At 37.7% G+C, this 27,684-nt stretch overlaps 2 protein-coding genes across 3 annotated transcripts; both read left to right on the top strand.

Moving 5' to 3' along the window:
• Positions 1-427: 427 nt before the first annotated feature.
• LOC140533153 (serine protease 58-like) lies at positions 428-13,436 on the top strand. The gene is given in 4 exon segments (XM_072652527.1): positions 428-860; positions 9,385-9,638; positions 12,435-12,571; positions 13,028-13,436. Coding segments are annotated over 4 exon segments (738 nt in total). The 5' UTR covers positions 428-663; the 3' UTR covers positions 13,178-13,436.
• Positions 13,437-15,647: 2,211 nt separating this feature from the next.
• LOC140533152 (probable inactive serine protease 37) lies at positions 15,648-21,673 on the top strand. 2 transcript variants are annotated; one of them, XM_072652524.1, is made up of 5 exons: positions 15,648-15,954; positions 16,655-16,799; positions 18,076-18,293; positions 19,752-19,890; positions 21,439-21,673. In XM_072652524.1, the coding sequence occupies exons 1-5, from the start codon at positions 15,921-15,923 to the stop codon at positions 21,569-21,571; spliced, it is 669 nt and encodes a 222-aa protein (XP_072508625.1). In that variant the 5' UTR covers positions 15,648-15,920; the 3' UTR covers positions 21,572-21,673. The 2 variants fall into 2 exon arrangements, with proteins under 2 accessions (XP_072508625.1, XP_072508626.1); XM_072652525.1 differs by having other exon boundaries at positions 15,650-15,954; positions 16,658-16,799.
• Positions 21,674-27,684: the final 6,011 nt, after the last annotated feature.

Genomic DNA, 27,684 nt, shown 5'->3' with positions numbered 1-27,684 from the left:
ACAGCACATTCCTTGGGTTGGAAGGCATCTCCAGAAGTCATTCATATATGATTTGGAGCTGTCATGGACACTAAGGTTCCATTATTCCAACCTCTTTTTTTTTTATTATACATGAGAAAGCTGAGAGGGAAAAAGACTTGCCCAGGATGGCACAGTGAGATGCTATTTGTGCAGATCCCATCGCACAGACTAGAACCCAATATCTTTTCACTTCTAGACCCCTGGTTGCTCCACTTCACTCTACTGTCTCATCTCCTGAAATATATAAAACAAGAGGTATCTATTCCACATGCACTTTGTTGCTTGTCCACATGCCTCTATACCCTCATGTCTGAAGAAAAGTTGTTTTTATTAAACTAAAGATGACTAGCCCGAGAGTGTGATGATGAGTCTATTGAGGAATAAAGGAGCAAGGGGAAAGACATTTCTGGGCCTTGGATTCCTCATTTGTAAAATGAAGGCATTACATTAAATGACCTCTCAGGTTGCTCCTAGCTCTAAGTCTATGCAATAGACCTCTGAACACTCCAACAATGACAGAAAAGACAGAATTTGCTCATGTTACCTCTGACAGTAATGGAAATGAGGAGACTAAAGAAAGAAGAAAACTGAATTGTTTCTGGATGTGATCGTACACGTTATTCTTGGATCTCCATTACCATCATGGATTTAATCAATTGTATTCCATTTCCTGAAAACTGTCTGGTTTTTGGCTCTCTAGTCTCCTTACCAGTGTCCTGTGATGACACGGATGAGATGGCTCTACCTTATCTGGTCTACCTGAGATCCAGCTTCCAACCTTGCATTGGGACTCTTATTCACCCACAGTGGGTGGTGACAGCTGCTCATTGCTACTTACCATGAGTGAGAATATCTCAAGGTCTTTCTTAAGTAGGAATTCTGGAGAAAAATCTGTCTGGAATTTCCCTAAATTTAGCAGAACTGAGAAAACTTAGGAGTCTGGATACACAAATCTGGTAGGGAGGAGGAAGGTTAATTTCTGAAACCTTTAGTAAATGTTTGTTAAGCAAAACACTGGACTAGGATTAGAGATATGTGAGTCAGTACCTGCCATCAAAGAACTTATGACCTAAAAAAGAGGGAAAATGTCCACATGTCAATATTTGTGATACAGGAGGAAAGGTTATTATTGGTTGGGTTTGTCCTTTGTCCTCCAAGAGGACCATGACATCAAGATAATGACATAGTTGACTTGCAGTTGACTTTGGTTTGAGTGAGGGAGGGCTGCGCAAGGTCACCAGCTTCACTTTCTCCCCCACAGCCCAGTGTGTGAGATAGATTGGAGTTGAAAAAGCCAGGAGGAAGGAATTTCTTTTTTAAAAATTATTATTACTTTGTTTTTAAATTATGTATTTTTGTTACATTTTGAATCCCTAGTTGTTTCCCTCCCTCCCTTCCCACCTCCCATTAGAAAAGGACAACAATTGATATAGAGATGTATGTGGAACCATACAATACATACTTACATATATCAGTTCTTTCTCTGAAAGTGGATAGTATTTTTCTTTATAAGTCCTTCATAGTTAATTTGAATGATCATATTGCTAAGAATAGCTTAACCATTCCCAGTTATTCTTCCAATAATATTGTTGTAACTGTATACAATGTTCTCCTAGTTCTGTTCATTTCACTCTTCATTATTTCATTCAAATCTTTTCATTGGTTTTTCTAAAACCAACTTGCTCATCATTATCAGCATAGTAGTGTTCCATTACAATCACATATGACAATTTGTTCAGCTATTCCCCAGTTGATGGACACCCCTTCAACTTAATTCTTTACCACCACAAAGAAAGCTGCTATGATATATATAATATTGATAATATATATCATATATATATATCATATAATATATAATACTTTAGAAGATATATGTTCTTTTCCTTTTTCCCTGATCACTTTGGGAAACAAATATAATAGTGATATTGCTGGGTCAAAGGGTTTACACAGTTTTATAACTCTTTGGGCAAATTGATCTCAAAAATGGTTAGATCAGTTCACAATACCACCAACAGTGTATTACAGTTCCATGTTTTTCCACATCCCCTTCAGCATTTGTCATTTCTTCTATCATTTTAGCCAATCTGATAGGTGTGAGATGGTACCTCAGAACTTTTTCAATTTGAATTTCTCTAATCAATAGTTATCTGGAGCACTTTACAATGACTATATATAGTTTTGATTTCTTCTTCCAAAAATTGCCTGTTTGTATCCTTTGACCATTTGTCAATTCGGAAATGATTCATATTCTTATAAATTTGACTCAGTTCCCTATATATGTGAGATATGAGGACGTTATCTGAGGAACTGGCTATAAATTTTTCCTCCCAATTTTCTGTTATTCTTCTAATCTTGGTTACATTGGTTTCATATGTGCAAAACTTTTTTATTTCAATGTAATCAAAATAATCCCCTTTACACCCCTCAATGTTCTCTAACTCTTATTTGTTCACAAATTCTTCTCATATACATGTATATATATATGTATATATGTATATATATATATATATATGATAGGTAATATGTTCCATGTCCTCTAATTTATCACCCTTTTTATGTCTACATCATGTATCTATTTTAGTCTTATTTTGGTAGATGGGGGGAGATATTGGTCTATACCTAGTTTCTGCCAGACTGCGTACCAGTTTTCCTAATAATTTTTTACCAGATAGTGTGTTCTTATCCCAAAAGCTTATATCCTTGCATTTATTAAACATAAAGTTACTATAGTCATTTACTACAGTGTATTGTATACTTTATTCCACTGAGGCACCCTTCTATTTCTTAGCCAGTACCAGCTAATTATTGCCATAATAGTATAAGATCTAATATTCCTAGACCTTCTTCCTTTACATTTTTCATTAATTCCTTTGATATTCTTTGACCTTTTGTTTTTTCCAAATGAATTTTATTATTTTTTCTAGTTCAATAAAATAATTTCTGGTAGTTTAATTGGAGTGGAACTGAATAAGTAGATTAGTTGGATTTATCATTTTATTATATTGGTTCAGCACAACCATGAATATTGAATATTTCTCCAGTTACTTAAATCTGACTTTATTTGTATAAGAAGTATTTTATAATTATGTACATATAGTTCCTGGGTTTGGTTTGTCAGGTATACTCCCTGGTATTTTATACAGTCTGGTGATTTTAAATGAAATATCTTTTTATCTCTTCTTGTAGGACTTTGCTAGTTACATATAGAAATGCTGGTGATTTGTGTGGGTTTATTTTATATCCTATTACTCTACTAAAATTACTGTTTCAATTAATTTTTTAGTTGAATCTCTAGGATTTTCCAAGCATATCATAATATCATCAAGAAGAGTTAGTCTTATTTCCTCATTGCCCATTCTGATTCCTCCAATTTCTTTTTCTTTTCTTATTGCTAGCATTTCTAGTACAATATTGAATAATAGTAGTGGTAATAGACATCCTTGCTTCACTCCTGATCTTATTAGGAAGGATTCTATCTTATCCCCATTACAGACAATGCTTGCAGATAGTTTTGAGTAGGTGCTTCTTTATTTTTAAACATTTATTTAGTAATTTGTTTTGCAACAGTTTCATGTAAAAACAATCTTTACATTCATTTTTAAAATCTTGAGTTCCAAATTCTATTTCTTCCTCCTTCCCTTTCCCCTCCCCGCAATTGAGAAGACAAGCAATTCAATACAACCTATACATGAGTAGCCATGCAAAACGTTTCGATAAGTCATATTTTGAAAGAAAACATAGACAAAAAAAACTCAAGAAAAATAAAGTGAAAAAGCATACTTCAATCTTTATTCAGATACCAACAATTCTTTCTCTGGGGATGGATAACATTTTCATCATAAGTCCTTCAGTTATCCTGGATTGTATACTATATTATATTTATTTATATTCAGAAATAAATTTATATTTATGTTTTATTTATATATTTATATCATATAATACATATAATAATATAGAAAATATATAAAAATATATTTTTCAGTTCTCTATATATTTTTGTAAATTTTAGTTCTCTATATATTTGAGAAATAAGGCCTTTGTCAGTGAAATCCACTTAAATTTTTTATTGTAGTTCTTATTGCTAGCTGTACTTCCCTCCATTCCTTCTCCCTCTTTATTCAGTACTCTCTGTGTCCTTTCACCTTGTCCCCTCTCAAAAGTGTTTTGGTTCTGACTATCCCCTCCCCCAATCTACCCTCATTTCTGTCACCTGCCCTTCTCTTATCCCTTCCCCTCCTAGTTTTCTGTAGGGTAAGATAGATTCCTATACACATTTGAGTGTGTATGTTATTCCCTTTTCGAGCCAATTCCAATGAGAGTACAGTTCACTTACTCCCCTCATCTCCCCACTATTCCCCTCCAATGTAAAAGTGTTTTCTTACCTATTTTACGTGAAATAATTTATCCCCTTCTGTCTCTCCCTTTTCTTTCTCCCAGGACATTCCTCTCACTCATCCCCTAATTTTATTTCTTAGATATCATCCCTTCATAGTCAACTTATACCTGCCCCCTCTGTCAATATATATTCCTTCTAACTACATTATTGAATCAGTTCACAACTCCACCAACAGTGTATTAATGTCTAATTTTTCCCACATCCCCTTCAAAAATGAAAAATAGATCTTGTTAATATAATGATGAGAAAGGTCTTCTGAGTTACAAATATCATCTTCCCATATAGGAATGTCACCAGTGTAACCTTACTAAATTCCTTATGGTTTCCCTTTACTGTTTACCTTTTTATGCTTCTCTTGAGTCTTGTATCTGAAAGTCAATTTTTTTATTCAGCTCTGGTCTTTTTATCAAGAATACTTGAAAATCTTATATTTCATTGAATGTACATTTTTCTCCCTGAAAGATTTTACTCAGTTTTGCTAGATAAGTGATTCTTGGTTGCAATCCTAGCTCCTCTGTCCTCTGGAATATTATATTACAAGCCCTCTGATGCTTTAATGTAGAAGCTGCTAAATCTTGTGTTATCCTAATTGTGCCTCCATGATACTTGAAATGTATTTTTTTCTGGCTACTGACAATATTTCTCCTTGTCCTGGGAACTCTGGAATTTGCTATAATATTCTTGGCTATTTTCCTTTTGAGACCTCTTTCAGGAGATGATCTGCAGATTCTTTCCATTTCTATTTTACCCTCTTGTTCTAGAATATCAGGGCAATTTTCCCTGATAATTTCTTGAAAGATGAGGTCTAGGCTCTTCCTTTGATCATAACATTCATGTAGTCCAATAGTTCTTAAATTGTCTCTCCTGGATCTATTTTCTAGGTCGGTTTTTTTTCCAGTGAGCTATTTCACATTGTGTTCTGTTTTTTTCATTCTTTTGGTTTTATTATTTCTTGATTTCTCATAAAGTCATCAGCTTCCATTTGCTTCATTCTAATTTTTAAGGAATTATTTTCTTTAGTGAACTTTTGGACCTCCTTTTCAATTTGGCCAGTTCTGCTTTTTAACACATTCTTCTCTTCATTGGCTTTTTAAACTTCTTTTACCATTTGGCCTAATCTGTTTTTAAAGGTGTTTTTTTTAGTATTTTTTTGTGTCTCCTTTACTAAGTTGTTAACTTGTTTGTCATGATTTTCTTGCATCACTTTCATTTCTCTTCTCAATTTTTCAAAACGCTTTTTGATCTCTTCCATGGCCTGAGACCAGTTCATATTTTTTGGAGGCTTTGGATACAGGAGCTTTGACTTTGTTGTCTTCTTCTGAGTGTGTATTTTGATTTTCCTTGTCCTTGTTATCATAGTAACTTTCTATATTGAAAGAGTTTTTTATGTTGTTTGTTCATATTCTTAGCCTATTATTTGAATTTTAACTCTTTGCAAAGTAGGGCTTTGCCTCCAGTATAGAGGATACACTGTTCCAAGTTTTAGGATCTTCAACTGTTTTCAGAGACACTTCTAGGAATCTATAAGTTTTCAGTGTTTTCCAACGTGGTATGATCTGAGAAGTGTTTACTACTCTCCTGGCCTGTGCTCTGGTTTGTCACTGACCACAAACACTCTTTTCTGCCCTGGAACTGTGAGGAGGGTTCCCCCTCCATTGTGGCCACAAGCTCTGCTATGCTAGTGCTCCTTGTCCTGTAACTGTCTCCCAGTATCGCTCCCAAAGACTGTGAGGTGGATCTGAGTATGGGCAAAGCAACAGAGTCCTGCCTCAGTGCTAACAAAAAGACCCCTGTAATCTCTTTCTGACCAACTGTTTGACCTGTTACCATCTGGGCTGAGAGCTCTGGAAGTAGATACTGCCAGTGCTGATTCAGTCACTCCCAAAGCCTGTTCCTGGTTTGCTGGGGCTGGAGTTGCGCTGGTGTAGCCTGTGCTAGACTATGCTGTATTCTCATCTAGGTGAGACAGACTTTTCCTGCTGACCTTCTAAGTTGTCTTTGCTGTTTGTGGGTTGAGAAGTCTGGAAGCCTCCACTGCTGCCAGTGATTCAATCACCCCAAGGCCTGCTCTGGGTTTTCTGGGACATGTGCTGGACTGTGCTCCTCTCTCAACCTTTCAAGTTGTCTTGGGTTGGAAATTTGTTTCACTCCATATTTTTGTGGGTTGTGCTACCCTATTTGTTTAGAGTCATTTTAAAGGTGTTCTGAGGGGTTTGAGGGAGAGCTCATGTGAGTCCCTGACTTTATTCTGCCATCTTGGCTTTGTCTCATACTTCTCATCATCTTAAAAAAATCCATCAAGCAGGAATACCTGGTAGAATAGTATTCAATAGTTTAGGTAAGAGATGATGAGGGTCTGAGGTATATGGTGGTGAATGTGGTGATCATAGTTGCCAAATAAGGAGGTGGCCATGGGTGATGCCCAGAGAGACTGTCAAAATAATAGGATAAATAAGACTTGCCAATTAATTGAATGAGACAGAATTAGGGAGTCAAATATATATGACTCTAAGGCTACAAATATGGATGACTGTCAGAATGATTGTGCCACTGGCTAAGATAAGGAAGTCAGGAAGAGAGAAAAAATATAGGAGAAAATATTTTAAGTTCAGGTTTGGATCTATTTAGCTTAAGATGTTGGTGGAATAGCCAGGAAAAGATTTCTAATAGGAACTAGAGAAATGCAAGTCTGGGACTTAGAAGAGAAGTTAAGGTTGGAGATATATCTTTGGCAGTCATCTGCATAAACATGATAAGGAAGTAGATAGGATCACCAAGAGAAAAAGTGTGTAGAGAAAGGAGTTCAGTAACAGAGACCTGGAGGTGAGAAAGAGGAATCAGAGAAATGGCAGATAGGAAGAAGACGAGGAAGAAATTGAGTAGAAATTATCAGGATGAAGAGGAAGTGATCAATAGTATCAAATACTGTAAGGGGGCAAAGGCTAAGAAAAGCATATTGGATCTAGTATTTCAAAATTCATCGATCATCTTTGAAAGAACAGTTTCAGTGGAGAGATAAAGATAAAACCTGATTGCAATGGGATGAATGAAGATTCAATGGGAGGTGAAGCAATAATGAGAACAGATTGCCTGTTTAAGAAATTCAACAACTTAAACAAGAAGAGAGATGAGACTAGAAGTAGTAAGCTTTAGGGAATTTTTTTTAAAGGATAAGCATGACTTAACTATGTTTGTAGGCAATGGGAAAGAATAGGGAAGGATACAGGTTCTTTATGCAAAGAGAGATGCAAGGATTGGAGAAAGGAACTATTTAGATTAGAGGATTTATGTAATTAAGAATACAAGCAGATCAGAAGAGGATGGAGAAAAGTCTGATTGAAAGTACCAAGTGGTTTTGAGGTGGAGAAGTAAGAATTTGGGGGAGAATCTCTGAGAAAGTTTCAACTTTATATATATATATATATATATATATATATATATGTATATATATATGCATATATATACATATATCTAGATATAGATATAGGTATATGTATATATATACAGAGAGAAAGAGAGAGAAATAGAATCAAAACCTAAAAACATGAGGGGCAACATTAGGTCATGAGGAAAGAGAATGAAGTTTGTGTCAATTTGTGATTCAGAGTTTTCCAGAGACTCTGGACTCAGAACAGACTGAATTCATTCAATTCTGGGAACTTGATCCAAAATAATCATTATCTCTCTAGCTTGTGCCTCCATCCTGGAGTTTTCCTTGGGGAAAATCTCCAAAATCAAGCTTAAATAGATGTCTGTATCTAGGTTTCCCCAGATCTTAGATAATCACTCAATAAATATACTGTGTCTTTAGGTTAAAGACAGTCTTTAATATTCACCATGAAAACGCAGGATAGAAAAGATACACATGAGCAAACCTAGAAACTTACAACCTTCAAAAAGTCCTTTAGACTCTTTCTAGAAGGTAAGTACATTTGGGACATGGAGTTGATTAACACACAATTCCCATTACATTATACTTGCTCTGTGACCTGACCAGTCACAGCAATAGCAGGTTTGGCAAGGTTCAGATTTCTACACCTTCTTCCCCACCTCTCAATGCCTACCCAACATGGGTTCAGCTACAGTTTGTTGTTGTTCAATAGTTTCAGTCACTCTTCTTGACCCTATTTGGGGTTTTCTTTGTAGAGAACGATATCTAGTCTAACTAGCTCATTTTAAAGATGAGGAAATGGAGCCCCATAGAGATTAATTGACTTTCCCAAGGTCAGACAGGTTAATGCTGGGATTTAAACCTGGTTCTTTTAAACCTGGTTCTAAAGCGTTAGTGATCAATTAATCAATCAACAAATATTGAGAGTATAAAGACAAAAATAAAACTGTCTCTGCCCTCAGGGAACTTAATATTCTATTGGAGGGAACTAAACGTGCATATATACTGTTCTATTGGGGGAGACAAATGTGCATAAATAAATATATACAAAATAGATGTAAGGTAATTTTCGGTAGGAAAGACACCAGAAACTGATAGGGGTCTACAGGAGTTTCAAGTGGAAGGTAGTGTTTGAGCTAAATTTGAGAGGAAACTAGCAATTAACTCTGAGCTTTAGGTTCATTAAAAAGAATCTGTAAAGCTTCATCTGTCTCTAACATTCTATAAAGCCAAGTGGATAAACATTCCCTTCATGCTCCCATTCAGATAGACTTTTCCATCATACATGCCTTGATCTCTCATAGGAATCCAGACTTCATGAGAGCTAGGCTTCTCTGCGTCTGATTGCTTTGACTTGCCTTGATTTGACTCATTCTAGAAAGGAGGGGTAGAGGGATTCAACCTTCATTTCAGGTGATACTGAGGGCAGAGACAATAGGTGAATTGAGATAAATGGAAGGTTAAAGGATGGAATTCATCTGTGTGCACGCACATGTACATGTATTATACAGATGTGTCTGTCAATGAAGTACACTATCAGTCATGCGCTCCTCTTTAGCCTTTTCTTTTCTTCTAGGTACCTCAAAATCATCTGGCAGAATTATACCGTCAACGACCAACAGCCAACTGAGCAAGAGCTACCTTATGAAAAGGTCATTAGTCACCTAAACTTCACGTCCATTTCTTCTGAACATGACATCATGCTGATCAAGCTGGCCACATCCATTCAATTAGCAAAAAACTTCCAAAATGTAGAATTGCCTCTTGAAGATATCAGTGTGGATGCACAGTGCATAATTTCAATCTGGTCATGGAGTGATAATTATTTCAGTGAGTGACTATCAGATGATAGTACTATTTATGTTAGATACCAATCTAATCAGTCCAATCCAACAATCATATATTATTGTACATCTACTCTGTGCCAGGCACTGTGCTAGGTCCTGGAGATACCAAGACAACGTGAAAGAGAGCCCCTGCCCTCAGAGGGCTGATATTCTACTGGAAGTTCTGAGAGAGATAAGGAAAAAATGGAAACTCACTGGTATAGGTCTGAATTTCTGGGTCCCATAATAATGGCTAATAATATTTCTCATTTATACAGAGCTTTAAGGTATGCCAAGTGTTTTATATATATTATCCCCAGGGGTTACCACTACCTTCTTTTATTATAGGAGACAATGTCACTTAATATTTTTGAGCCCTGATTTCCCTGTCTATAAAATAGAGAAAATAATTTCTGCTTCACATTATAGGGTTGTTTAACTAATGAATGTGAGGCTACTTTGCAAACTTATAAGCACTATATTAACATAAGGAATTATAATAATTATTTTTGTTTTTATTATTTTATTACAAGTAGCAGTGCTAATACTTCAGGGGAGTGGGGAGAGTAAAGGGGGAGCTGGATCTCCCTGTCTTGCCCAGGCTGAAAATAAAACACTTATATACCTGATCCCAATGCTTACTGGCATGGGAGCTTTAATCTAGTCCATTTGTGACCTGACCAGTTCGCTTGTCCTATCTCTTCACTCCGCCCCACTTCTAGGTAGTGACTATATTGCTTCCTGACTTAGTTCAGATAGTCTCAGTTCTCCCTTAGACACTAATACCACTTTAGGTCAGAACTTCTGAAGTCAAGTGATCCACCAGCCTCAGCCTTCCTTCAGGGATTATAGATATTCATCATCACTTATGGGGATCGCTCAGTGGATAGAGTGACCAGTCTGAAGTCAGGAAGACATATTCCTGAGTTCAGAGCTGTCCTCAGACATTTACTCTGGGCAAGTCACTTAACTGTGTTTGCCTCAATTTCCTCATCAGTAAAATGAGCTGGAGAAGGAAATGGCAAACCCCTCTAGTACCTTGCCAAGAAAACTCGAGTTGGACAAGACTGAAAAATGATTGAACATCATCATTTATACTAGTTGTTTAATTAAACAAGTACAAAAGTGATTCCTAAACTATTCTAATGCCTCTTTCATCACCACTCTTTGTCTTTAGGGATCTGTGGCAAACCGTATTGTGTTTAACATTTTTACCATTGACACTTGGAGGGCAGCACTAACCAATGACTTCCCATTCTTTCCCATCTCCTTCACAACTCCCAGATGATTGTCTTTCACAAATTTGAGAGGGATAAAGTAACACTGATGACAGAGTCAGGATCAAAAGATCTCGACAAGCTGGATTGTTGAGTTAAATCTAATAAGATGAAATTGAATAGAAATAAATATAAAATCTTACAGTTAGGTTCAAAAAAACCAACTTCAGTGAGTACAAGCTAGGGAAGATGTGGCTAATAAAGCTATTCATCTGAAAAAACTAAGTGAGTTTAAATAAACCATGACCTCCATATGATTCAACAAGGTGATATGCAAATAAAAAGGCTACTTTGATTCAGGCATTGAATTAAGAGAAACCATAATCTCTTGGGAGGTAATACTTTGGTGGCACTCTGCTTTGATTATTAGAGTCAATTCTGGCAACCACAGTTTAGGAAGGTTATTGACAGACTGAAGGGCATTCAGAGGAAAACAAACAGTGAAGGGTTTCAAGACTGTACCCTATGAGGGGCCGTGAGGGGGTTCAGTGGTCAGAGCACTGGTCCTGGAGTCAGGAGGACCTGAGTTCAGATCCATCCTCAGATACTTAATAACTGTGTGATCTTGGGGAAGTCACTTAACCCTGATTGCCTCTTTTTCTTTTTTAAAAAAAGTAAAGATTGTAATCTATGAGGATCTATTTAAGGAATGGAGACATTTAACCTGGAAAAGGTAAGATTAGTGGATTGGTAGATTTCTCTCTTCAAGCAAGCAATGGAAGAGGAAGTGGGGTATAGTGGAAAGGGCACTGGTTTGAGAATCAAAAGACTTGCATCTACCCATGTGATAATAGACAAAGCACTTAACTTCTCTGAACCTGTTTCCTCAGCTGAGGTAAAAATAAAGATGAAATAAGGGAGGTCCTTTGAGAGATCCTTTCTGGCTTTAGATAAATGATCTTATAGGCTTAAGAATTATGAAGCTGAAGAATAATGACTTTTTCTCTTATCAGTAGGCAAATTTAAACCTGATTTAAGGAATAACTTCCTCATAATTACAATGAGGTACCTAGGCAGGTCATGAGTTCTCCAAGGAAAAGTTGGATGGCCATTTGTTAGGTATTTTGTGAGAGGGAATTCTTGTTCAGCTGTGAGTTGGCCTTCATGGTCCCTTCCAGTTCTGAGATCCTGTCATTTTCTAGCATATTTTTACAAAACTCTTCTCTAATCATAAGGTCACTTCATGATACAACTTCTTGTAATGGGATATGGGGAAAAGTTTATTTCAAAGTGGTATGTAGGACAGATATGAATCATGTTGGGAGGTAGACTTTGATCAAGAAGAAACATAGATCATAGTTAAGACCTCCCACAATCTACTCTTTGGCTGCCTTGGTCAGACCAAATACCAAATTAGAGAGATTAACTCAGTGGGACAGTTCTTACATTATTTTGTGTCTTCTACTTGTTCTTAAATAGGTGTCAGGAAGATAACAGAAAAGAAAGCATGGAAGGAGAAGGAGAATACCGGGAAAAGTCAAATACAAAGGAAAATCTCAATCTCTCTCTCCCCCCCCTCTCAGAATAAGATGCTGATGTTCTACGTACCTTGAGAACTGATCTGATCCCTAACAGTCAGTGCATCTACAGCTATCCAGGAAAACTCACAAAAGACATACTTTGTGTGGGAGTTGCAACAGAAATGCCATACAAATGTCTGGTAATTCTCCCAGGTTCCATTTATTCTTTGTTCTTGGTTGTTGTTTGTCATGACCTCCCTCTTTGTTCAGACAAAAGTCTTTCTCAGTGGTCGAGATAAGAGATGAAGGTGAATGGTGCCCAGGGAATAATACTTGTTCCTCTCCTTCTTTTGATTAGAAATTGGGGGCCCTTAAGTAGGTAGAAAGGGGGCAGAATAGAGGGTCTTTGAGTCAGGCTCCTTTCTAAATTTCCGTTGGGGGTAGGTTAGGGAACAATGGAGAGACAGGTTCCGTCAGTGGGATGGGACAAAAGGTTTGCCTAAAAACAACCATTGTAATTAGAGATTCAGGGCCCACAAATGACCCTAAGTCCAAATCCCCTGGGTTTCTCTGTACCAGACCCTGACTTTGTTCATTAGTTGAGGTGACCTTAGTTTCAGGGATATCTTTGATCTTCTTTCTTTTCTCTCTCACAGGAAGTCTCAACTTCTCCAGCCGTATGTGGTGGATTCTTACAGGGGATCTTGTCCTGGACTGATGGGTGTATCTTGGGAGGGGATGTTGGCATCTTCACCAAGGTTCACAGCTATGTCCCTTGGATCAAGAAGATCATCTCTATAGACTGAGTTTCCTTTTATCTCTTTGATCTCCCTGGAAACTCACCTCCCTGTCCCTATGATGTACACTATGGGATATAGAGCCCCAACTTTGACCGTGTCTCTGGTTACAGGACAGGGTCCCAACAGAGAACTCTGGCTGCACTTCTGTGTCCCTGTGACTTTTTAAACTCCATTTCTTTAATACCACAAATATCTGGGAACCCCTGGACTTATCAAAGAGTGAGGTTCATGTGGAAAGAGATGGATCCCTCCCAAACTCCTAATATGGTATTTCTCATTTATAAACCCTGCTCTGGGTCACACCAGGGTATGTGTGGCAGCTGAGTGGAACTGGCTAGAAGGGGCAGGATCTGGGAATCAATGGAGAAGTGTTCTGGCAGACAATGTATGTATATCAACCAAAGGTTGAATTGCAAACTCATAGATTTAGAGCTGGCAGAGCCTTAGAGACCATTTGATCCAATTCCCTCTGACTTCATCTATGAGTAAGTGAGACCCAGAGAGGTCAGGTGACTCTGTCCTAGGCCACACATCTAATGAGAAGGAAGCCAGAACTGGGAAAAGCAGCAACACACACAAATCCAGTCAGGGAAGAGACTGGATTTGAAGAAGCCTCAGCTAAGGCAGAGGAAGGATGAAGGATGAAAAACTAAGACTAGAGGCCATGCATGCAACAAAGACATACTGGAGACTGTATAGTAGAAAATAGATTGGATGTAGGCAGGGAACAGTTTTGTATTTAAGTGTCCAAGGGCACTGTTTCCAAAGGAGGCTAACCACAGGTCTGGCACATTGTTGTTGTTTAGTCATCTTTCAATCACATCTTTGCGGCCTCTTTTTGGAATTTTCTTGGCAGAGATACTGAAGTGGTTTGCCATTTCCTTCTCCAGCTCATTTCACAGATGAGGAAACTGAGGCAAACAGGGTTAAGTGACTTGCCCAGGGTCAGACAGCTAGTGTTTGAGGTTAGATCTTCCTGACTGCTGACCTGACACTCTAGTCAACTATGCCACCTAGCTGCCCCATACTAAGTTTTTTATAAATGTTTATTGAATTGAGACCTGAAGATGAGTTATGATGTCTAATAGAGGAGGTGTGGCCAGGCCACAGTGCATGTGAAAAAAGATATCTGAATTTTAGTGGACTGAAAAGTTCAATATGAGTCCACATAGGAGTGAAGGTGGAAAAAAGCTGTAGCAGTCTTGGGGAGGCAGTACTCAGGCCAAGTGTGCTTCCTGACTGCATCATCAACTGAGGCTCCCTTGTGAAGCTGTGTCTCGGAAGGGGGTATCATCAGCACTTTCAGGGTAGCACTGTCCTTCCTTAAGGAGGCTCTGTTTCCCAAGGAGGCAGGGCTTTGTTCCAGCAGTAACTGAGAACCCTAGGGAACTTGACAAAGCAGGGAACTTGGCGAGGTCTGGTTAAGTCCTTGTTGGCTCCCTTAGGAAGTTGTCCTGACTTTTAAAAAGGATCACCTGGGGGGCAGCTTGTTGGTTCAGTGGATAGATCATTGGTCCTGAAGTCAGGACCTGAGTGGACCTGGATAGAAGGGGCAGGATCTGCGTTCAAATTCTGACTCAGATGTTTGCTACCTGCATGACCCTGAGCAAGTCACATAACCTTGATTGCCACAAAGAAAAAAAAATTGCCTTCAAGGTTTACCAAGTAACCTTCCTCCTCTTTAAAGGGATCTACTTTCCCAAAGGGACTAAATTTCATAAAAATGTTTTTACTCCCTTCATCCCAGGAACCCCAGATCTAATGTGGGTGTTATGTTCTTTGAGCAAAGAAGGAGTTTAGGGGTCAGGTCTAGGATATGTACAATCTCTTCCAAGTTCTTAAGTCATGGGACTGTGAAGTCTTACTTACATGTCAGTCAACTAATATTTTTAAAGCACCTATTGTATATCAGGCCCTGTGTTAAACACTGGAGATACAAAGAAAGGCAAAACAACAGTCTCATTTTCAAAGTGCTCACAGTTTAATGTGACCATGACAATGATGTGTAGAAATCCAGGATACTTCATTTTTAACTCTGCTACTCAAAGCATGGCTGGAGATCCTTGAGAACACATGGAGAGTGTCAGAAGCACCAAGGGCTATAAAACAACAGAAATTTCCAAGTGATCGTTTCCAAATGAAGTTTCAGCAGGGAGGTACATCTCACAAAAAAGATTTTTGAAATCATCTAGTTAAGATTTTGGCATTTTAAGGATGTGAAAACAGTTTCAGAGAGCATCTTATCCACAGTCATCCAGTTACTTATTAGAAGACCTGGAGTAGGAATCTGAATTTCCCCCCATCCCTCATTCCCGTTTTGCAAAATATCTGTGAAAACACTTTTAAATACCCCAAACAGATAACTTGCTTGACTTTGATCTGTCTTAATTCTTGCATGTATTGTAGCCATTCTATTAGGTACTTGTGGAATGTTTGACTTGTTGCTAAGGACAACAGTGATCATGTGTTTAACGGAGATCCCAGTGACAATAGGATAGAGAAGGGCCAGTGTGTGTAGTACAAACGACCCTTAACATTAGAGAGGATCTGTGATGAGGAGGCAAGACAGGCCAGGTTTCTCTGGGGAAAGATGTAGATAACCTGCCTCTGGGTTATAACCTGATCTACAGAAAACTCTTTCCTAAGACCACCAATTTATCTGTAGTACCATTGAGGAGGGGTAGAGAAGAAGGGGGAGACGGGGCTCTCCTATCTTCTCCCACCCTAGGGGAGAATCCTGACCACAACCATGAAATACATCATTCTCTTCATTCTCTTTGTGGGTAAGTGTCTTGGATTTCTAACTATTCGCATGAAAGAAATTTGGATGGTTCCAGATTGGGAGAGGAAGAAGTAGAAGTAGGGGTGGAAAATGTAAAGATGCTCTAGAATCACTTATGGACACCCTTTATTATCTTTGCCCAAGCTCTGTCTTAAAAAAGCTTTAAGTACTTCTCACATCTATCATCCTCTCATGCCCAGGGTAGGGAGCACCCCATTTCCATGTGATTGAGCAAGTTTCCATTTCCTACTCAATACTTACTGCTATCCTCAAAATTTGAAAACAGTCCTTTGAACTCATTTTACTACAAAGCATGATTTTATTTCCCTCTGGTGACCCATTTCCTATTCTAATAACAAGAAAACAAAAATCTGAATCTTGGCCCCTTCTTCAGTCTTAGAATCTGTGTTCTTTTCTACCCTCTCACCTAGACCACTTTCCTTCTGAAAGTATCTGGGAAGAGTCTGGGGGTGCAGGACCACTTCATTTTACCATTCCTATCCCCTTTTTCTTGCTCCTTCTGTTGGATAATGTAATGAAGGCAAGAAAGAGATAGAACAATCAAAAGTCTAGGATGAGGGTTGGGGTGGGATGGCAAGAATATATGAGGAAAACCAAGTGAATAGATGGAGGCTGTACTCTCTTTCTGATCCAATAATTTGTCCTTCTCCTTGTTCTTCCCCTCCCCTCCCTATCCCAAGCAGATTCATTTTCCTCTGGTCATGGAGCTGAGCAAGATGAAGGGCTTGACCCCCACATAATACAGATGGAGAACCATTTCAAGTCCCGTGAAGGTGTTTTCACGCAGCAACAATGCCAGCCAGTAGCTGCTCACTATTATTTACGGTGAGTGTTAGGGGCTCTAACCTTCAACTTCCACTTCTAAACTCTGATGTAGCATCCTCTTAGTCTGTCTTTCCTGGATTTGTCTGCACTATATAGTTATCCCATTTGACCTCATCTCATTAATCTTCCTTTAAGTAAGATAGTTGCTTGACCCAAAGATATGAAAGGGCTTGTAGTTTCTTCTCATCAGAAAAAATTCTATAAAAAATGAACAATTAAGAACAAAGAGAAGAATTTACACAATAAGGGCAACACTAGTTACAAACAACTTTGAAAACTTTAAGAACAATGATCTTGTAATAACCATACATAATGTTAAGAGGACTGATGATGAAACACATGCTATCCATCTTCTGATTGAGAAGTGAAAGATTGAGAGCACAGAATGAGACTAGACACACACACGTGTGTGTGTGTGTGTGTGTGTGTGTGTGTGTGTGCACCCATACATATTCCAAGTCCTTGGGTCATTTGACTAGGGAGTTTTGGTATGTCAATTAACCAACTAGCACTTATTATGCATCTGCTATTTGCCACGCCCTATGTCAAGCACGGGGGGGATACAAAGAGAGGCAAAACGAATCTCTCACTTTCCAAGTGCTCACAGTATAATGCAGCCATGACAATAATGAATAGAAATCCAGGATACTACATGTTTAACTATGCTTCTTAAGTCATGGTGGGAGATTGAGAAGACATGGAGAGAATGTCAGAGGCAACAAGGGTTATAAAAAATTCAAAGAGGAGTCTCCCAAATGATATTTTCCAAGTGAAGTTTTTGCAGGAAGATAGTTCTCACACAAAGGATTTTTAAAAACATCACATATATTATATATAATAGATGTAAATATCTACATATATATATATTTATATGTGTGTGTATGTGGATATATTTACATACAGTCCTTATAACAAACATGCTGACCAGCAAAACAAGTTCCCTCATTGGCAATGTTCATGTAATATATGTAACTTTACGTATTCAGATGGCTAGGTGACACAGTGAATAGAGTACTGGACCTTGAGTCAAAAAGCCCTTGAGTTCAAATCCAGCCTCAGACACTGTAGCTGTGTGACTGTGGGCAAGTCATTTCACTTTGTTTGCCTCAGTTTCCTCATCTGTAAAATGAGCTGGAGAAGGAAATTGCAAACCATTCCAGTATCTTTGCCTAGAAAATCCCAAATGGGGTCATGAAGAGTCAGACATGACTGAAATAATTGAACAACTAACAAATTCATTCTTCCATTACACTCAACCCTTTCATCCCTTTTGCAGAGACATCAAAGTGATACTGGGAAATTCCATGAGGAGGATTAAGAAAGGAAAAGAGTCGATCATTTATTCTAACCAGATCATTCAACGATACAACTTGAGCACAGATTTTTACAGTCTCATCATGTGGTATAAGCCTGCAGTCCTCTACAATGTTCAGTCCATGTCCCTATCTACTCAAAATGTCTGTACAGGCACTAAACATAGGACATCCAGTGGTGGTGAGTACTTATCTGGAAGGAGAAGGAAGCCTAGAGGGAGAAGAGGAGGGTCACTATGTTAATTGTTTCTAACAGACTACCTTCAGTTTTGTTCAATTAATATGGGATCCTCTTCTTCTGAATCCAGTTTCTCTGAAAGTATTCAAAAACCTCTTCCAGGGACCATTAAAAACAACACTCTCATTTCCTCCCAATTCCATACCATTCCCATCAATGGTTACCTAGGGATGAAGAAGAAGTAGACAAAATATGTCTGGATGACAGACAAAGGTGAATGAAGAAAACTTTGAACTCTTCTAAAGTCAGAAGACAGGACACCTGGGTTTCTAGACATGCCCATGATTTTATTTTGTTTATCTATTGTACCTAGACATACATCATTTCATGTCTCCATCTCTTGTTCTCTTCTGAAAGATTTGTTCTTTCCATTGATGTTGTTGTAGTCAATGTGTATATTATTTTCTTGGATCTGCTTGCTTTACTCTGCCATCAGTTCACGTCTTCCTATTGTAGAAAAAAGGAGGTTGCCTCTGCATAAAAGCCAAGTTGCTAAATAAGATGGCAGGTGCTTATGAGGCAGCTGGAAACTATAAAGAAAATGAGGGGAAGATGATAGTGTAATGGAAGAGGTAAATGGGGGCAGAGAATCATGTGGGGAGCTTCCAGTTCTAGAGAGTCTGTAAGCCCTTTGGTAACCAGCCAGTAGGGAAACAGAGGAGGGAAATACAAATTGCGAATAGGGAATAAAAAAGTGTGTATTTGTCGCAATAACGTGCCTGCTTGTTAGGCTCCTGCTCTTGCAAGAATGTTAAATAAAAGTCCTTCCTGGCTCACCAGTGGCTTCACAGAGTTGTGGGTAAGACACTGATTTCTTACACCATGCTTCTCTGAACTCCTCATGTTTATCTTTTTATGCCTCTAAATAGTCAATGATATTCATGTACCCTGATTTATTTAACCATTGTCTCAGTTGATGGGCATTAACTCTGCTTCCAATTTGTCACAATAAAAAAAGTATTGCTACAAATATTTTGGTGCAAAAGGGACCTTTTATTCTGCCTTTGACCTTACCTGGACTATTGCAGTAGCATCCCAGTAAGTTTCCTTTCTCTAGTCTCTTCTTCCTCTTGCCCCGATGAATCTACTCTACCACACAACTGATAAATGAAATGTTTCTAAGGCACAACTCTAATTTTATTTTCCTGATCCAAAGCCTCCAATGGCCTCAAAATACACTGACTTTTGAGGGGTCAGAAGTGGTGACCACAAAACAACTTCAGATTTAAGGTATTGTGTGTCATTGTTGTGTATATGCAAGATTGCTCTCAATATCTTTTTATATGTCTGAACACAAAGAAAAATTTGATTAAAAAGAATATTGGTTAGAGGGAAGGATTAGAAGGAAGGCAGAAACTCTGCTTCTGATACTAAGGAAATTCCTTTCCTCTTTTTCTTCAGGTAAATACCCTGGGCTAAATTTTAAAGTCTCTCTGATTGGAGAGAAAAAATGCCAGAAATTGGAGCTAAGGAAAATCAACCAGAATAGGAAATATGTGAAATTCGTTAAATCATTCAGAAAACTGTGCCTGGAAACCTGGTAACTCTCTCCTTGTATCTTAGTTTTTGTGTGCGATGCAAGTCAATGTTTAATTGAATGAATTCATGAATTCACCACAACGTTCTCACTTCAAAGTTGTGAGAATCTGCCCCAGACTCATTTGAAATGTGTATATGTATCCCCCTATTCTGTGTGAAGAAATGGCTTGTTCAATGAATTAGCAGGTGATGTTGGGGCTGGCATTAAAATTGGTCTAGAATCTCTACATTGCACATTGTTATATTAATTTTCATAACTATATGTTCTGCAAAACAGTTAAGGCATCTTATTTAATGATTAAGGGCATTGGCTAATTCCTCCAGCAATTGCTTATAAGCTCCTGCATTTAGTACTAAACAATAGAAGGATATGGAGATCATTAAGATAGGATGATACCATATGATACCGTGCATACAAAACTGTGCACCAGTTTGGAGTAAAAGACAACATAGATTTGAGAGGTGTGAAGTTTTATTGATTCTTTGGTAAAAGAAATCATTTTTGATTGCGGAGGCTCCTTAAGAGGACTTCTCCCTGACTAAGTTTAAATTAGGGGAATTTTACTACACTGTATTTTATTGTCTTCCCTCTTAAGATGGAAATTTTGTGTGGTAACGACAGTGACTTTTTCTCCTTGAATTCCTGCATTGCACTTACTCAAGGACTACATAAAATATATTTGTCCTTGTTTATCGCTATCTTCTGTAGACCTGCATTGGAAGCTGAACAAGATTTCACACAGTGAGGGACATAGAGTTGAAGCTACCTTCCCACTCTGTATTAGAAACAGATCATGAGTACTGATCCCTCACTCATCAAATTAATTCTCTGGTTAAAAAAAACCAACTAGTCAGTTATCAAAACCTAATAATACAGATATTTCCTGCTTTACTTCTCTTTTATGAATTTTGGCCACCCAGAACACATGCTCTTATTTATAGCGTTGTTCTGATTATACTGCCTTTCTCCCATCTATTATTTTATATAACATTTTGTTTTTAGGACACCAATCATGTCATCAGCATATAACTATAATGGGAAGGTTTTTTTAGACCCTACAGTCTCTAGGTTGGTGTTTAATGTCTTCTAGATTCCATAGGTGAATGGCAAATCTTTGGATTAAATGAAATTTAAGGATTGCATATTTGGCTAGAATATGCCCAGTTGAGAATGATTAGTAGGGAGGTCTAAAAGTGACTCTTCTATCAATAGATCCCTCTTTATGGACGGTATGCCTGGATCCATCAGTCTTATAATTGGAATATCATAAAGTCATAAAGTTTCAGATTTTTAAAAATACCTTAGAAATTTTTCCTACTTCCAGTAGTCTAATACCTTCACATAGCAGATGAGAAAATATCCCATGAGAATACCCTTTCAACAAAGCTGTGATCTTAGTAATGATAGAATTGGGATTTAAACCCAAGTCTAGCGATGACCTCTATAGTCTTTTCCCTAGGGTGTTGGGCTGCCTTTTAGCTTCAGGTCAGGGGATATCTCAGCCTGAAGAGTATATCTGACTACCTTTTCCTTCTCTCTCCTTCTTAGGAAGTGGTATTGGGTACTGTCAGCTGCATTGGCAAGATTCAGAGCAAGAAAAGTTAGGCATTTCCTGGGGGCCAACATCAGCGACATTTACCACTATATCCTCTCCATTCAGAAAATTTTATCGACAGGATGAATTGCCTCTATTGTCTCTGGAGCCTTGTTGCTGTAGGAAACAAAAATCAATGTGAATACTATTATATTAAAAGGCATATCACATTCAAGGGCACAAAAATAATTCTTCCTGTCATCATTTAAGTGTATTGTGTTTAATTTTGATATCATCAAGAAAATGAAAAGACTAGGATAGGCTCAAAGAACTGTCGGAAACATGAAAGGAATGGAAAGCAAGTCATTTTGAAGAAGGGATGGCAAAAGGATTGTTTAATTACCATGTTAAGTAAATAAAGAGTTTCTACAGGGAGGATGCTGATCAGGTGTCCATTTTACAAGAAATGGATTCAAGTTAAAGGCGAAGACATATTGTCAGAACTAAGGAAGGATTCCTTGATCAGTCTTAGGGACAAGTTGAGATCCTCCTTTTCACATCTTTTTAAAATTCATTGAAAATAACTTACTCTTTTATTTACATTTGTTATATCAAAAATCTCCATTTCAGTATTCAGTTAAAAAGTCTTACATTTATAGATATTTCATGAATTGAATTGCAGGTTGTCTTCTTCCTGATGGCCCATAGGAAGAGAGACTGACATTGTTAGTGTACAACATTTGGATTTACATGGGAGTGTTTTTGTCTTCATATCTTCAGCCTTAGGACACAGTGCCTGCCTGGCATGTAATAAGTACTTAATAAATGCTGTGACTACATGACTCAAGTCAGCTTATCAGGAGAAAATTGTACATAGAAAAATTATGCCTGAAAAGCCCAGAAGAGCACAGAATCAAGTTCAGAGGGAGATGCAGAGTAGGAGGCCATAAGAACTAAGTATTGAATTTATTACATATCCCCTCCAACATAAAATGAAATTTCCCAGTTTCCTTTATGATTTTTTTGTATGTGGAAATATTAGTATTTACTATTTTAAGTTCAGAATAACAAAAATTTAAAATAAAAAAGAGGAACCTCTTAATTTGCCCAGAAAGTGCAGTGCAGTATCTTTACACAGTTGGAGCTCAATTCTCTTTAAAAAAGGACACTATATAGGTGGAAATGGTCAATGCTGGATGGACTGTGGGAAGGAAAACATGCCCATAAATTCACTGCTTATGGCATTGTTTGTTGGTTCATTCATTTCAGAAAACAATTTGGAATTGTGCAAAAAATGGTACTAAATTGTTCTTTTCCTTTGACCTTGTCATCTTACCTGGTCGTATACTCCAATGACAGAAAAGGATCCCATTTATGTAGAAATATTTATACACAACAGCATTTTCTGTGCTAGCAAAAAGGAGGAGGAATAAAGTGGGTTTCCATCAGTTAGGGAATGACTAAACAAACTGTAGCAGATCTCCCAGACTTATCACACTGACTGGCAGATGGTAAGCACATAGTAAATATTCCCTGATTGATGTTTTTTGGGATTATGAAAGTAATAGAATACTATTTCAATGTACAAAATGATAATTATCAGGAATTCAGGGAGCTGTCATAGAATGAAAAAAGCAGGACCAATGAAAAAATATACAGTATATCAAGTTCACATGATATAACATACAATATACATAGATACATAACATGTTACAGCATAATCACAGCATACATAGAAAAATGTTATATATGTGTATGTGTAGGTGTGTGTGTGTAAATATATGTATATGCAATTTACATATATACACAAACTATATGTGTGTGTGTGTGTGTGTGTGTGTGTGTGTGTGTGTAAAATTGCCTCTGGGCATGTGAAAAGCTGCTCTTCCTAGCTGTTTCTGGCTACAAATGACTCATTGCTGAGACTTGGTGCTTTGAAATGACAAGGTCCAGCTTCCCTATGAGAAGATGAACACTCAGAAGAAGATGTGCCCAAGGCTGTCTCTTTTTGACAGCTGTCATGGAATGGGATTGTTTGAAATGCAGAACTAGGGTGAAATGTAACCATGGCTGTTCGGCAATCCTAACATCTGCTTTTTATTGTGATGAGGTTTAGGTATCAACCTCCTTGGAAGAATATAACTGTTGGTGCAGGTTAAGTTGTTGAATCCAATTTCAAGCTTTACTGCCAGTCTTTTGTCTTTCAGAATTTCTTTTGTGCATAAAATGGATACCTGCTCTAGAATATCCACTGAGTATCTCTCTATTTCCTCCTTTGTAAATGTTTAGACATAAGCCAGAGCCCAAGATATAAGCAAAATTTTAAGAGTGGGAGAAAAGGGAGATTTAACCCTCCTCATTCAGGGCCAGGTTTCTCTAGACCTGAATCCAGCCTAGACTATGTGAATTGGTCCAGAGTAGAAGTGGTCACAGAGCCTCAGACCTGCTGGGCCCAGTGGACATTCTTTTTCTTAGCTACGGGGAACTCTTCCATTTTTGAGGGTCTGGTTCCAATAAACCCCAAATGTTAATCCCTTTGGGGACCTCCATATGTGATCAAGGATCACTTGGCTTTGTTTTACATTTAAACTAAACTTATTTATTCTATTGCCAGTTGAGTTAGGAATTTCTTAGTGGAACAGCAAGGATTTATTGTGGAAAATTTCAAGCATCCTATATGTTCAACGATCCCGAGGAAACGTTTTGTCCATTTCTCTAGTGAGATCATCCAATGTGTTACCAGGATCCTTGAACAAATTTCAGTGTTCCCTGTATGTTGAAGGGATACTCGAAGATATTTTGTCTGAACCTTTGGTTGAATTGTCCTATGTGATGAAGTGGGCAGCTAGGTGGCACAGTGGATAGAGTGCCAGGCCTGGAGTCAGGATGACTAACCTTCATTAATTCAAACCTAGCCTCAGACACTTACTAGCTGTGTGACCCTGGCCAAGTCACTTAACTCTGTTTACTTCAGTTTCCTCATCTATAAAATGGGCTGGAGAAGAAAATGGCAAACTACTCCAATATCTCTAAGGGATCATAGAAAGAGAGGTTTTAGACTTTGGAGACAAGAAAATATTTTTCTGTTTTTAAAAGGACTCAAAATGTATTCATTCTGAAACTATAGACTGGTGAGACTGATGTCAATGCTCTACAAAATTCTTAGAAGAGGTTACTAAACAAATGGTTTATGAGAACTTATAAAGGGAAGTGATAATCATACTTACATGGATTCCCTAAGAATAAGTCATACCAAATCAACCACAATTCTTTTTTGGATAAGGTTGGTAAATCAAACTTAGGTATGATGTATCTGGATTTCAGCAGGGAATTCAGCAATGTGTTTCATACTAGTCTCATCAACAGAATTAAAGACTCTGACATAGATGATATTATGAGTCATGTGAATTTGTTGTTGTTTGCACAGCTCCATTTAAGTAATGTTGATTAATGGATGGATATCAACTTGGAGGATGTTGTCTAGTTATCTAGGGAAAAGTTCTACTATTGGTCTAACTATTCAACATTTATATCAAGGACTTTGATGAAAACATGAATGATATGGTTATGAAATTTTGAGTCAGGTGACATATCTGGGAAGGATGTCTAATATTCTGAATTAAAAAAATTAAGGATATGCAAATATTTTGACAGGTTGACTATTATGGCTATATACAAATTCAAAGGTAAAATAAGTCTTGCCCTCAAGAAGTTTATGTTCTAATTTTATATTTTATTGTTATATTCTATTGTTATATTCTATTCTAAGCAAATGATGCTAGCAATATGAAATTTGATAGCAATAAATGGAAAGATCTTCACTTAAGTTAAAAATATTATTATTACCAATATAGGATGAGGAGAACCATATTTTTTTCATTTAAATTTTATTTTTGTTTCAACAGTATGAAATAGTTGCCAAAAAAGCTAATGCAAACTTTGTCTCCATTAATACACAATAGAATGGCATACTTTCCAGAAAGTGGGGGTAAAAGTGCCCCTTGATTCTGTATTGGTCAGACCATATTTGGAGTATTGTATTGAGTTCTGGTTAGTAAATTGATTGTAATGGCAATGTTCTAAAGAGGATGATTATGATGGTGATAGGTATATAAACTGTCAGATGACCAATGGTTAAAGGAAATTGGGTATACTTTGTTAAGAAAGAGAACATCTAACATGAAAACTTAGCAAACATAATATTTCACAGTTGTATGGTATGTTAGGGTTAACAATGTAATTTCCTCACAAAAACTTTGGGAGAGCAGGTATAGTATCATATTTTCTCTGTATCTATTTTGTTTCTGGGCATACATGCTGTATTTATTTATTTATTTACACTACATTATTTACATTACATACATGTGTATGTAATGGAATTTTGCTTTATATGGAGCAAGATCAGCTAATATGAAGGGACTCGTGAGGATTGCCAGAGACCAGTTGCTGGGAAAAATTATTTCACTTCTTCTACCGTGTTAATGAAAACAGCCTTTCTCCCCCTTTCTATTGACTGCATAACCAAAATGGGCTATATCTTTAAACATATCACACTAGGGGAGTCTCCCTTTCTGACAGTATTCCAAGGCACCATAAACTGAACTGGATGAGGAGAAGGACTACCTCTTTGCCTTTTTTTAAACAGGCCCTGTGGCTCTAAGAGATACTATGGGGTTTTGTTCTTTTTTCTTTTCCTGAGTCGTGGTGACCTTGATGGCAGCATTTCAGGTTAGATATTACTGTCAGCTTAACAAATAAGCCTTGAGAGGCTATGCTCCCTGGGGCTTAAGCCCAAAGAAATTGGAACTTGCTGGGACCGTAGTATAGAGGAACTGAGGTAAACTATGGACCTATACCCCTTCAACTCCCAAGAGACAGTGGTGGTAAAATGGATGAGATTATGCCCCCCACTATGTGTTGGTCTGTTAGTTCTTGCTATATCTTAGAAGTAAAGATTCTTCTGTAAAAGCTAATCTGATTGGTAAATGGTTAAATGGAACTGGAGTATGGGGAACCCCTAAAATAGATGGAATATAAAAGGCAGGACTTGGAGCCAATGACAAAGAGGCTGGATACTTCACCCTCAAACCTCCTTAGGGTTACTGGTGAACCTGTGGATGAGTGAAAGGTACTCCTATATATTATAGGATTATAGCTTTATTAATTAACCAATTTTGCCAAATACTTCTGCATGTAAAAAAATCATCATTCCTGGGATTAAACATTGGTACTTTGCAATGGTACAGAAAATAGATCATGGGAGCTTTAGATGGGAATGATGGAATTCTGTCAAGTGCATTCTACTCAAAACACAGTAGTGGGATCCACTGAAGAACCTAATATGCTAACTTGGTTCTGATTCTAAACATTTCTGCAGTACATGGAAAAAATGAGCTATGCTTAGAAATATTCATTTGTTGTATTTGTCCTTCATTCTCGAAGAGGACCATGACATCTAGATAATGACATGACTTGCACTTGACTTTGATTTGAGGGAGGGAGGGCTGTGCAAGGTTTCTAACCTCACTTTCTTCTCCAGAACCATCTGGATCCAGTGGTCTGATATTCATCAGGATGACTGGAGATGGCTGAGGATGCAATGGGAGACCCCAGCTCTTTTAGGCTAAGGTCTTATCACATACACCTATTCCATGAATACACTTCTTTAAGTAGTTACTCAAGGGATTGTCCCTTTAATAAAAAAATTGATTCATACCATATCAAGAAAACAAATGTGAAAAGATGGAGAAACCTTTTTTCCTTTAAAAAGAATTAAATTTTATTTTATTTCAGTTCCAGATTCTCTCCCTTCCCTTCCCTTCCCTCCCCCATTGAGAAGGCAAGATAAATTTGTTTCAAACCAGGTATAGCTTTAGTTTTCGGAAGAGACCATGAATATGGTGAAAATTAAGGTTCAAAAAAGAAGTTGCTACTGAGAGTAGTGGCACATCCCTGTTACCCTAGAAGCTGAGCTGGTAGGTCTTAAGCTAGGGAGTTCTGAGCTTTGGTGGGCTAAGGCAATACATAGGTTGTCTGCTAAGGCAATACATAACAAATTTGACATCAATATGGTGAGCCCCTAGAAGTCTGGAAGAAGAAGGGGAGTCCACCCTGTTGGGCAAACTGACCTAGGTAGAACCGAAAGTAGGTCAAAGCTCCCATGCAGATCAGACTCAAGAAAGAAGGAGATGCTAATAGTATCAGATGTTGCAAAGGCTGAAACCTGGGTTCTAGTTGTGATCACATGCCATAAAGGATAG

This window comes from Notamacropus eugenii, chromosome 3, assembly GCF_028372415.1.
Source record: "Notamacropus eugenii isolate mMacEug1 chromosome 3, mMacEug1.pri_v2, whole genome shotgun sequence".
Lineage (NCBI taxonomy): Eukaryota > Metazoa > Chordata > Mammalia > Diprotodontia > Macropodidae > Notamacropus > Notamacropus eugenii.
The sequence above is the reverse complement of the archived record's forward strand: the minus strand, read 5'-3'. Positions and strand labels throughout refer to the sequence as shown.